Source organism: Nestor notabilis, unplaced genomic scaffold, assembly GCF_000696875.1.
Source record: "Nestor notabilis isolate BGI_N333 unplaced genomic scaffold, ASM69687v1 scaffold16512, whole genome shotgun sequence".
Classification (NCBI taxonomy): domain Eukaryota; kingdom Metazoa; phylum Chordata; class Aves; order Psittaciformes; family Psittacidae; genus Nestor; species Nestor notabilis.
This window is the reverse complement of record NW_009919908.1, coordinates 31,104-43,965: the sequence shown is the minus strand read 5'-3', so window position 1 is coordinate 43,965 and position 12,862 is coordinate 31,104. Positions and strand designations below refer to the sequence as shown.

The window sequence follows — 12,862 nt, the reverse complement described above, 5'->3', positions numbered from 1 at the left end:
ACTCTTTCTCCCCATCCTCAGGACTGCCTTAATGTTAGGCTGTGAATATGGCTGCAGGGATGCAGTGGAAGTTTTGCTCAAAAATGGTGCGGATGTTAGTTTGACTGATGGCCTTGGTCATGACTGTGCTTACTATGCCAGGATTGGGGACAATATTGACATTTTGGCTTTAATAAAAGCTGCCGTTGAGGATTCCAGCAAAGGTATGAACAATGTGACTACAACAGCTTGCTGTTAGTCTTTCATTTGAACTGTGCATCTTCCCACTGCTGTGTCTTCAGGAACTATGTTTTTGGAGGGCAGCTGTAGTCCTTTGAGCACACAGGTGATAAACTGTCTGTTAGTGAGGGGAAAGAGGGCTTTGGGGTTCTGTTTTTAGTAAAGCTTTTAAGGTAAATGCAGACTCTGATGCCTTGAGGTATTAACATTGCTTGAACCTGGCATTGCAGTATTGATCATAGGAGTTATTTAGCCTCTTCTATAGAAGAACTTTGTACTTGTGAATGTTTCCATGTTGGATTAACTGGGGGTGTGGTGAATCTAATTATTGAAATGATCAAAAATAGATAGAATCAGCTGTTGGTGTTGCAGGGGTCTGAAATGCATATTTTAACTTCCTGCTTTTGTGATGTCTTTTTAGGAAGAGATAGCATGAAGAAGGGGCAGCCTGAACAAAAGGTAAGGCTGCTTGTACTATGTCTCTCTAAGGCAGTATATTCCTGGGGTTGCTGAGAGGGTGATTAAGGTTGTGCTGTGATGGAAAACTAGTTCAGTGGGTTTTGAATTCTCAACTTCATCTGTAGCTGAGAAGGTTCCCTCTGTAATCAGATGGGGTGGCTATTTCTATTTGAGAAATATTTGATGATGTGCATATTTGGGATTAGAGTTTTGACAAGCATCCCATTTTCTGTCTGGGTGAGATCATGAGTGACCTCTTGCTGAGAAGCAATCTGTCAAAATGCAAATGCTGGTAGTATTGCCCCCGCAGCGGGAGCTGGGATGGAGGCAGAGCTCACTGTACCCAGATAGGAATGTAAATTAATACTTTACTGTTGCAATAACAGATTACTAATGTGTCACAGAAGTGGAATCGGCTGCATGCGCAGGAGGAGGTGAATGTCAAGCTGTATCAGACGGAACATAACGCTCAGGTAAGCGAGAAGGATTTCTCTGACTTGCATATTCCCATGGGCATAATGAACCAGACACACTAAAGACAAGATGTGGTTGTAAAGGGGGCATTAGGGATTCTATTAAAGGTCATATATATTGCTGTTTACTTAAAACTTAATTGCACAACTGTGTAATGTGGCAATTGTGCAAATAAGCTGTAAACTTCAGGAAAAATGTGCTTGTTTGTGTAATAAATAGTTGCAAGTCTCTTCATGTCTTAACTTCTCCTAACTCTTAAATCTTCTGTCTGCTTCCACCTGCAGTAATACCAGAATCATAAATGAGGAAGGTTTATTTTTTTAACATTCTCAATGCCTCTTACTAAAAATAACCTGTTACAATGGTTCCACTAACAGTATTGATTTTCTCATCTCATTACTGTGTCATTACAGTTCTCAGAAAGGTAAACACCATTTTAAGCTCTGGGGAACAAACCACTGCGAAATTGAGGCCTGCATTCTGAAATGCTTTGTGATTAAAGGATAAAGATCTCTAAAGGCAACTTCTCTGCTTTGAGCTAAAGTAGTTGCCCCAGTTAAGGCGGCACTTATCAGGCAAGACTTCAAGAGGCTTTATTGTTTGCATGTGAGCACTGGACTGACTGATGGGGCACACACCTATCACTTGGGCTTTTTTTCTGTTACTAGGGTGGTTCTTGGGGCTGTTTGGAACAGTTAGCACACCTGAAGGTTGCTGTCTTTCATGCTGGTGAGGCTTTTTCATCACACCTTTGGCTGCAGCAGTTGGGTTTCAGGAACTGTTTTAACATCAGCTATTTATACTTGCTAACAGACAGCAGATAAGCAGCCTCTTGAGGGCTGTCAGCATCGAATGCAATCTTGCTCTGCTCATACTTTCAAAACCTTTATGTACCCTTATAAGAGAATGAGCTGTCTGGAGCTGAAAAGCTTGAAGACTGGAGCTTGTGCATATGTAAACCTTCAGAATGAACCAGACCTGGAGTAAGGCTCCAGAATCACTAGGGGATTCATTAGCCAAGGCTTGGTGTTTTTAGTTGACTGTTAAATCTGCTGGTTCAGGTTCATTAGTTTTCCCAGTGTGTGTAGCGTGGTCCTTTGTTCTAATTTCATATTTTTACTTTTAAGGAATTGGAGTTAGAAAATCAAGATTTGAAAGATCGAATGAGAGAAGTTCAAGAGGAGCAAAGGATGCTGCTGGATAGAATCAGTGGGCTGCAACTGCAACTGAGTGAGGTAAGCCTAGTGTTGGAATAACCTGACTGGAAAGCTGTAATAACCACCCAGTGCTGGCAGGGGAGGCTGGTAGAAGTAGGAAGGGAAGCACCTGTGATTAGGATGTGGTCTCTGTTGCTTTCCTATGAATTGTTTCTGTGTCAGTGTCATTTTCTTCTGCTGCAAAAGCCTTTGGTCGTGTAATAGTATTCAGAATCTGAGAATTTGGGATCTGACCTATTACAATGTCATTCACTGCTGCTCATTAATGTGAGCAGTAACATTTAGGGCTGTACTTCCCAGTGTAACGTGAACTGTGAGGTGTTCTGGCAAGCTGTAACAGAGTAAACTTCACCTGCACAACTAATGTAGGTGGTGTGTTACACTTTATCATAGCTGCTGCTCATTTTGCAGCACTTGTTTTAAGTGGAAACAGAGAAAAATCTTCAATTGGCAAAAACAGAAACAAAGGTTTTCAATAGGGGGTTTCTCACCCATATTTGAAACCCTATTTGAAACCCTATTTTTAAAGTTCCCTCCTCTTAAAGGTGTAAATACAATCAGTACAATTAAGGAAGAAAATAAAAACAGGATTGTTTCCCTTTTGTGGAGGCTCACACTTATTCCCTCATTGTGTTTTTGTAGAGGTACATTTTAAGAGGATGCAGCTTCCTCTCAATGTAGCACTTCGACAGAAAGAATATTTCTTACTGGAATCGTTCTTTTCTGAACAGTTCTCTCAAGCATTGCCTCTATAAATCTAACTCCTTAATACTAACTTTCCAAAATCAACAAACTTCTACTGGAAAAACTCTACTCTTCTGCCTCAGTAGTGTATGATTTAGATACTTGAAGATAGTCCAGTTGTCATGTATGTATGTCAAGAGACATTGCTCTGTCAAAGACCCTGAACTTCTGTTCGTCCTTATTTCTTTTCCAGAGGTTAGATGGTAAAGCAAAGGGGAACAGTCATGTAGCATTAAAACTGGGGTAGACTTGTCAGCTGCTGAACTGTGTATGAGCCCCTTAAACGTCATTGCAGAAATGATTTGTGGGGGGATTTTCTTTGTTATTTTTGCAGGAGCAAATGTTTGCAGATGATCTTGAGAATGAGGTACGATATCACCTGCAAGTGTGATAGAACTGGAAGTAGGGAAGTGCCTATCGTATTTAAGTAATGGTATTTAAAACTGTAGAGAAGAGCAAAGCTATCTGTAAATGCTGAATGAAATATCCACTGGTTCGTGCTCAGCTTATACAGCTGCACAGCACTTCTGTTACTACAAATAATATATGTAATCCCTATGGCACCTTTACAATAGACTTTACTATTATAAATACATCTTTAGTGACTTTCAGTAATGCAAGGTTAATAAATGTGATAAGTTAAACAGTAGCAAATAATGGTGCTTATTCCATTGACTCATTGTTTAAGACTCCTCTTGTGGAGGAGCAGTGGAAGAACTTCAGAATCAAACATTTAAGAATCCTTTTCACTGCTGGTCTTGGTTGAAGTTCTCCCTAACTTTATAAAAGTTGCTTGAGCTCTTGCAAGTCTGTGTCTCCTTGTGGCTTTGGCTACTTGGTGTTTTCTCTTTCTCTTTCAGAAGGATGAGCTGAAGAAAATCCTAACCACCAAGGAAAAACAGCAGGAGGAAAGCTTAAGGACTATTGAAGCTCTCAAAGCTAAACTCAAGTATTACGAAGTATGTGAATTGATTTAAAATGTAATACAGCAATTGGTATTTACTGTAGTAAATACTTAAGCAACTGTTGAAAGGCTTAAATGGTTATCTCCTTATAAAAGCTTTCCCTGACCTTTAATCCCTAGTTTAACGTAGTGTAAAAATTTGAAATGAATTTTCAGCTTTATTTTGTATTTCTTTCTGTTTGCCTTTAGGTTGATTTTGTGGGATCTGGAAGTAACTTTGCTAATAGTAAGTATTTAGTTATTAAAACTTGCCATGCATGGTGCAGTGTTGGCATATAGATAAAGGGTGTGTTTTTCCTGTTCTCTCTTTCTTTTATTGGCATTAACTGTAGGCAAGCATGACGTGTGTGTCCATACCTGAGAGCTCAGAATCCTGTCACCTGGGCACAGTTGGGTTTGCACGTGAGGCCCTATTGATCAGTCTTGCTTATGAGTGACTGGTCTTGTAACTCCGATGCATCTTCTGATAACACAAAAAACAAGCCGAGCAGGATTTGTCCTCCCAGCTGAGCTCCCTTGTCTGTCCTTCATATCTTAAACAACACATGTCTAGCTTATGAGAAAACCACTTCTGCATCCAGCTTGGTCACAGGCTTGTCTTGCACTTGTGTAACTTAAAAATGTTACTTCATCTGTCTTGAGCCATTGCGAGAGCTGTTTGCCTGCTGTCAGGAAGGATCACCCATTTGGAGTGCAAGGGGATGCTTTTCCCTGGTGTGTTCATGGTGCTTTTCATGACTTCTGCAGGAGGGTTTAATGAGCCCATTACGGTCCCGTTGAACAGAATAAAATGAGGAAGGAGAATCATAGTTTTTGTGACTGTGTTACTGTTTTTAACTGGAGACTAAATGCTGTTTCCTTTGAAAATCTAGGAAAAGAAGATTTATTACTTAAACAAGGGCAAGTGTTTGCTGCGGAGTCACAGGTAATAAATATGTTACTGCTTGAGAGAGTTCTTAAGATATTTATGCTTGGGAAAGCTAAATGTAGTTATAAATGTCTGTATATTAACCATTGCTTCTGAATTCAGCTTCCAGTAGTACTTGCTTGGTCACGTTTATTTTTAAGTGCTGGTGCCCTCTAGAGCTACACATGTGACATAGCTCCAAGTGCTGCTGCTGGATGCTGAACAGTCTGTAATGAGCATCCTTACAACTCAATCACTGCTGCATCAACAGTCAGTGTAAAGGGCAGTTGGTTTTCACCTCCATAATTTCTTTTCCTACTTTAAATTCAGTTAAAATTCAGGAAACTTTATTTTCGTGCCAGCAAAACAGCAATTTCCTGACACTTTTGGCTGCTGATAGCTAGCTACCTTTTAAAGCAACAATTCAGTTGTAAACAAGATCCATCAGACCCTGACAGTGAGTCATACATGACAGGGACTGGTCCTGAGTGACAGGCTGTTCTTACACTTGAGCAATGCTTTTGGAGGTGAGTGATGGCTGGAAATCAAGCTGTACATCCTGGCCTTTCTGACCAGATTTCAGATATATGTATTTTTGATGTTCTGCTGCTAACACAGAAAAATCCAGTCCTTTCTGCCGTGTTTCATATAAGGTTATCCTGTGGTCTTATGATTTCTTTATCCTTAACTGAAGTTTAAAATGAGTTGATGTGTAATTCTTCACCAAAATAAAACCAACTGGCCCAAAAACCCCAAACCATGTCCCAGGCAGGAATTCACGTGCTTTAAGCTAGTCTAAGCCTAGCTCCCAGCCTGCCTGCCTGCCAGCTACATGGTGCTTGGAACACGAACAAGAGAAGGGTGGTAGTGAACACCACGTAACAGGAGACAGAGCTGCATTTTGAGAGATCCCTTCCTGGACAGTAAATTAAATGAGTGCGTTCCTCAGTGTTTTTAGAGAGAAGGTTCCATCAACCATGACAGTGTCTGTTCTAATTCCTTTTGAAATTATTTCCACGTGCTTGAGGGCTGGGGGAAATCTCTTAATAAATGAAACTTCTTCTAGCAGATGAGTGATTAAATATGAAGAATATAACAAGGGAAATAAAATGAGTATACTGTACCCGTGCGTTAGTGTCAGGAGGTCTGATGGTTGGGAAATGGTAATGTTGAGCTCTATTAAAGATTTTGCCTGTTAAAAGCTGAAATACATGTGTTCTGTGATGTGGGCAAGAATAGAGGAGTGTGTTTCTAAGGAAAAAAGAAACCTCAGACCTGTTCTGTGCTCATCACCATGGGTTTAAGACAGTTATGTATGTAGCTTGTCAAACCTGTAAACATGTACCCGTTTTGTGCCAATTTATCTTCAGTCCAGGTCTATGCTGAGACCCTTGGAGCTCTCCCTGCCTAACCAATCACCCACTTCAGAGAAGGAAGCTTTAAAGAAGGAACTTGACAACGTGAGGACCTGCTATGGTGCAGCAAAGGAAGAAATCAGCAAATTGCAGCGAGAGCTGTCTCACAAGGTGTCAGAGTGTAAAGCTTTGGCATCAGAGTGTGAAAGAACCAAGGTGGAATCTGACGGACAGATAAAACAGCTGGAAGATGCTTTAAAAGATGTGCAGAAAAGAATGTTTGACTCGGAAGGCAAAGTTAAGCAAATGCAGACCCACTTTCTTGCTCTGAAAGATCACCTGACTAACGAAGCTGCTTCGGGAAACAGTAAGCTAACAGAGGAGCTGAAGGAGCAGTTGAAAGAAATGAAAGCCAAGTATGAAGGAGCCTCTGCTGAAGTGGGAAAACTGAGGAACCAGATTAAGCAGAATGAATTGCTGGTGGCAGAATTCAAGAGAGATGAAGGCAGGCTAGTGGAGGAAAATAAAAGGTTGCAGAAGGAACTTGTGAAGTTGGAGATGGAACGAGATAAAAGGGGAAGAAATGTCATGGAGTTAGAAGGGCAGCTCAAAGAAACAGCAGCAAAGTTGGCCCACTCGGTAACTTCAGAGGCATTTGAAAACATGAAGAGTTTGTTATCGAGCAAAGTGAATGTGAAAGCAAGGAGGTTAGCAGAGATGGAAGGAGAGCATGAAAAACTGCAGGCAGAGATTCTGCTTCTGAAGAGGGAATCTGAGAGTCAGAAAGCGAAACTGGCTCAGCACGTAAAGCCAGAGGAGCACGAGCAAATGAGGAGTGGGTTTGAGAAGAAAAATGAAGAGCTTGGGAAGGCAGTTTCTGAATTGTCACAGAAGAATCAGGCTCTGCAGAAGGAACTTGAAAGATTGCAGACTGATAACAAGGTATTTAAGCAACAAATCCAAATGCTAAAAACTGAAATGAAAAGCCAGAATGTGCCTTTAAAAATCCATGAAGAATTGAAGAAAACAAATGATCTGACTGTCAGTGACCTGACCAGGAAGCTTTTTGAATTAACAAAGAAGTACAATGAAAGCAAAGCAGAAGCTGAAAAGTTACTGGCAGAGAAGAACAACTTAAGTGAGAACATCAGCCACTTCCAAGCTGTGTACCTTTCTCCAGAGCAGCACAAAAAAGAAGTGGAAGCTTTAAAATGTAATGGTATTGAGCTGGAAAAGCAGCTCGCTGAGCTGCAGAAAAAATATGATGCTGAACAAGCCCAGGTGTGCAAACTGGTCTCTGAAAACACAGCCATGAGACAGACTCTTGGGGATCAGTATGTGTTGGCTACAACACATGAAGAGGTTAAAATAGCCTTGAATAACACCCTTGAAAAGACCAACAAGGAACTGTCAGATCTGAAGGCAAAAATGGAAGAGGTAAAGCAAGAATTCATGAGGGCAAATGAAGAAAATGGAACCTTGAAAAACAAGGTGAAACTCTTACAGAATCAACTGCAAACTGAGTCTGTAAGTTTAAAAGAGCATGAAACTACAGTGGCTACTTTAAATAAAAGCATGCGAGAGCTTCAAGAGAACAATACTGCAGTTAGGGCTGAGTACAAGAGGGGTCAAGAAGAAATTTTACAGTTACATGCAGAAATTGAAGCCCAGAAGAAGGAACTTGACACAATTCAAGAGTGCATTAAGTCAAAATATGCCCCGGTTGCCTCCTTTAAAGACAGAGAACAAAGCTTCGAAGCCACAGTGAAAGAATTAAAAGCGCAGTTGGAGGAACAGGCACAGAAGTACAGAGAAATCGAAGAGGAAAACAAGAAGTGCAAAGAGGAGAATGAGAAGCTCAAAACGGGTGTTCTGTCCATCCAGAATGACTTGCAGCAGAACTATATCCTGGCTGAGAAATCCCATGAAATGGAGAAGATGTTTACAAGCAAAATGGAGGAACTGAATAAGCAACTGAGAGACTTGCTGCAGAGATACACAGGTGAAAAAGAAAAGGATGAGCTGGAAGAGAGCATTGAGCAGCCCGTGACTGTGCAGGCTGAGCATCTTTCAGCAGGGCAGATTGAAGCCTTGAAGAAGGCTCTTGGTCACACTATAGAGGATCTGAGAGAGGCCCTCAGAAATAAGAAGGAATGTTATGACAAAGAAACACTAAAAGTAGGACAACTGCAGCAGGAGTTGTCAGGTCTGAAAGAATCTTCAGTCTCTTTGGTAGAATATACACAAATGAAGGAAATGTTAGAACAAGAAATTGTAGCGATCAAAAGCAGCTTGAGAGAAAAGGAAGAAGAAAACCAAGTGAAAACCAAGGAGATCTCAGAGTTGCAGTGTGAGATGCAGCTTACTCAACAAGCTTTAACAGACCTGCAGAGGAAAGAAGTGATTGACATGTCAGAATACGAATCCATGAAGAGTACTCTGGAGGCCCAGATTAACAGCATAGCTGAAAGCTTGTCCAATATGAATAGAAAGTATGAGGAGGCATGTGAGGAGGCTTTGCAAGCTAAAAAGAGTGAGCTTTCTTTAAAGGATGAGAAGGAATTGCTTCAGTTACGGAGCTGCAGTATTGAGCAAGAAATCAAAGACCAGAAAGAAAGGTGTGATAAATCATTGACAACAATTATGGACTTGCAGAAGAGAATACAGGAATCTGCAAAGCAGGTGGAAGCCAAGGATAACAAGGTAGGATATGTCGGTTAAGCTCATGATGCTTTCAGTTTAGGGATAAGGAACTAGACTGCAAATGCAGCTACTTCAGTGTTCAAGCATGACTTTGTGTGCTGAGCATTAGGTATCTGGTGCTGCTGGTGTATCTGATGATGGTCTAAATACCTCAATGGGGCCAAAAAGAAAGATGGAGAGGGGCTTTGGACAGGGCCTGTAGGGATAGAACAAGGGGGAATGGCTTCAACCTGCCGGCGGGGAGATTGAGATGAGCTCTTGGTCAGAAGCTCTTCCCTGTGAGGGTGCTGAGGCGCTGGCACAGGGTGCCCAGAGAAGCTGTGGCTGCCCCATCCCTGGCAGTGTTCAAGGCCAGGTTGGACACAGGGGCTTGGAGCAACCTGCTCTAGTGGAAGGTGTCCCTGCCCAGGGCAGGGGTTGGAACTCGATGAGCTTCAAGGTCTTTTGAATCCAAACCAGTCTGTGATTCATCAGGCTTCAAAGAATGTTAAAGAATATTAGTTTTTGTAAGTGAAACATCCTTAAATGAGGGTTTTCATGGTTTTTTTTAAAGATAACGGAGCTGCTTAATGATGTGGAGCGGTTAAAACAAGCTCTTAATGGCTTGTCTCAGCTTACATACACCACTGGGATTCCCTCAAAGAGGCAGAACCAGCAAGTTGAAATGCTCCAGAACCAGGTGAAAACACTGCAGCAGCAGCTTGCTGTAAGTAATCCAGATCTCATGATTTCTATTCCTTCTTCCCCTGCCTGCTTCTCTAAATTTTCTGCTTCCTTCTCCCCACTGGAGTTGCCGCGGTTGGGAACTTTGCCAGGTAAAAAGGACACAGACAATTTGGAATTAGTGCTCACGAGCTACGCTGCTGTAGTTCATGCCGAGACCATTTCTATATACAAGTTCCACATTCATATTTCTTGCAAAGCCCACCAGCCCTGTATTTTCTCACTGAGAAAGAAATTGAGGTGGTCCTTCCTTAATGGATTTGATTTTGTGATTTTGTGTTCCCTTGCCTGCAACACTCTGAAGGGTATTGCTTGTCATTAAGTACTAACAGTAAAGGGGAATACTTCAAGTGTTGTGACTGTACACAAACACATTTGTGGCCCCTGTGACTTCAGTAAAGCTCATAATTAAAGCCGTGTATGTGAGCAAGGTTAGTTGTAAGTCTGTACAGAAGTAAGACCCGTCTTTAATAGTAGTTGTGAGCTTGACCCTTGCAAGGCAAAGTGTTCTTAAATTGGCTGGTTTTAAAGAAACAGCTAATGCTGATGATGAAACAAGTTTTCACTGTAGCACCTGTGCTTACCACACTACATCAGTGTGTTTCTGAGAGCCTTTCAGCAAAACTGCTTTGCTGCAAATGAGCAGTAATGAAAGTGAAGCAGTGACTTTGTTCCTGATTAATGGATGGGGGATAGAGCTAACTTTAACCTTGACATTCTGCTTTGGCTACTCTGTAAGTGCACAAATCCAAGCTCACGAAGTTGGAAAAAGGTAAGAGTAAATGTTAAAAAAAACTTGATGATTTCATCTCCTCTTCCTCTCTTCTTTTTCTAGGATGCTAAAAGGCAGCATCAAGAGGTAGTTTCAGTTTATCGGACACATCTTCTCAGTGCTGTACAGGTATGATAGTCCCAGGTTCACACTGGTTTATTGTCATCTCAGCGTGAGAGGTTCTTGAGACCCACTTCTTGCTGCCATACTGGAAGACCTCAAACGTCTTCAAGTACCTGTTTTGATGTGGAGAGTTTTAATTTAGAAAGGACTGATCCAACAAAAAGGAAAACACACCCCGCAGCTCTAGACTTGGGCCATCTTATTACAGCTTATCAATGTGTAACTCTATATAACTATCACCTGCTTTGGAGGGTGGTTCTGTCTGGTGATGTGAGCCTGTTATGTAATTCTGCATCATCCCAGATAATGCTGGGATGAGAGAAGAGAAATCCAGTGGAAGCTGGAAACATAGTGCACACTTACCCAGTGGCTCTCACTGAACCTAGAGCTGATAACTCATTCCAGTCTTATGACTCCAGATACTTGAGCATACAAAAACGGGAGTGTTACCACGGCAGCAGGCTGTGGAGTCCAGAGGGTAGGAACAGTAAGTTTTTTCCCCACATCATATTTTCAAGAAGGAAACTGCTGTGTCAGAGGCAGCCCCTTCTTATTTGAGGGGAAAAACAACAGGATTCCTAAAGTACTGCAGAGGCTCCCAGTGAGTGGTGAAAATACAGCAATGATTTAAGTCTTTTGGGTAATTTTGAAGAATCTCCTAATGTTGGTGATGGATAGTTGACACTTTATGGGACTCTAATTTTTCTTTAACTGTTTGCTTGCTGCAGGGTCACATGGATGAAGATGTCCAAGCTGCTTTGCTGCAGATCATTCGGATGAGGCAGGGACTTGTTTGCTGACATGTTAGTGCCATTGCTCGTGAAGGCTGCTGCATTGTAGGAGTGCTGTGGTTATGTTAGTGATAACCTTCATGAGGTTTAGATAGTTATGATAATATAGCTGCAATTAAGGCCTCCAAATATGAAACGATTTACAAAGCTGAAACATTTTCTTCTTATAAAACGGTAAAATAGGGCTACTGAGTTTCAGATGTGACACTTGTTAGATTAATAAAAGATGTAGAGCATCTTTTTAAAGCTGGAATACAAGCTGACTGTCAAAATGATGACATGGTAGTTAAATTAATGTCTGATTGACCACTTATTAAAGTAGGGCCTATACCCAGAAACTCATTTATCCTAGAACTTGAACTCTCATAGTATGGTTAAAACACAAACTGGCTTCAAATGAGTTTGGCTGAGTGGTGTAGCTGTATATCTCCTTTAATGATTAAGAGAAAGTGGCTATTTTGTCACATAAGCTGATCAAGGCATACTACAACATGTTTAGTGAGTCAGCTGCAAAGGTAGAGGAAAGGTGTTTAGGTCGATGTTGTAACTTGGCTGGCCAAGTTGCAGGCTTTATATTTAAATATAAGCTTAAGCTGTAGTGCCTTTTGCTTATTGCAAGACTTAAAATCAGGTTTTCCATCAAAACACTAACTTGTATGTTTGCCTCCTCTTCCCCCCAGGATTTTTCAGGAATGCTTTATAATACTGATTGCTGTTGGCTAAAGCAGTGGGGCTGGAGTGGCTCGGTTTGTAGAGCAGCATTTTGAGCTAAACTCAATAGTCCTGCTCCTGTGTAATTCATTCTTCATTAGGCCTGCGGGTGTAGACTGAGCAGCTCCTGAAGCTGCACACTGGACAATTCAGGTGTTGGATTTTCAAACACAGTCTCATGGAAGTTTAAGGTATTTTCCTCTTAGCTGTAAATTATGTACTATAATCTTATTTATGGGGAAAGATGCAAATAGTAAGGATTAATGAAAGGAGAATTTTGATCTGTTTGGAATCTACCTATTAAACCAAACAGGACTTCATTTCTAACTGAAGGATGATGTTCCCATAAGTAAGCTTTATGAAAGAAAACGGTGTAAGGGCTGTTGTGTTAACTTCAGTCTACGTGGTTGAAAGCATTTGCTTATAACCAGCAAGTAGGATCCTGATGCAGAAGAGAGAAACCTCCTCTTCCATGTTCCTGAGAAGTGAGGACCTAAGTCAGAGCGTGGAGTTCTTTGCTTAGTGGTGACTGAGCTTCCCACCAAGCTGTGGGCTTAGGTCCCACTGGTTTAGTAGTATTATGTTTGTTTCCTTTTTTATCCCTTTTTGGCAGAGTCTTGAGGAGTTGAAGAGACAACTGCCACATGGAGGAGGGTGCAGACATAGGGATGAATGTGCAGGGCAGTTTTTATTATATAAA

At 41.3% G+C, this 12,862-nt stretch overlaps 1 protein-coding gene across 1 annotated transcript in view; it reads left to right on the top strand.

Moving 5' to 3' along the window:
* Nucleotides 1–11,831, top strand: part of UACA (uveal autoantigen with coiled-coil domains and ankyrin repeats) — a 19,824-nt gene extending 7,993 nt beyond the window's left edge. Inside the window, 12 exon segments of the mRNA XM_010010456.1 lie at nucleotides 22–203; nucleotides 641–678; nucleotides 1,086–1,151; nucleotides 2,280–2,387; nucleotides 3,448–3,480; nucleotides 3,974–4,072; nucleotides 4,267–4,303; nucleotides 4,950–4,995; nucleotides 6,294–9,042; nucleotides 9,596–9,748; nucleotides 10,601–10,666; nucleotides 11,389–11,831. Of these exon segments, the coding sequence (XP_010008758.1) occupies nucleotides 22–203; nucleotides 641–678; nucleotides 1,086–1,151; nucleotides 2,280–2,387; nucleotides 3,448–3,480; nucleotides 3,974–4,072; nucleotides 4,267–4,303; nucleotides 4,950–4,995; nucleotides 6,294–9,042; nucleotides 9,596–9,748; nucleotides 10,601–10,666; nucleotides 11,389–11,460 (3,649 nt within the window). The 3' untranslated portion in view covers nucleotides 11,461–11,831.
* Nucleotides 11,832–12,862: the final 1,031 nt, after the last annotated feature.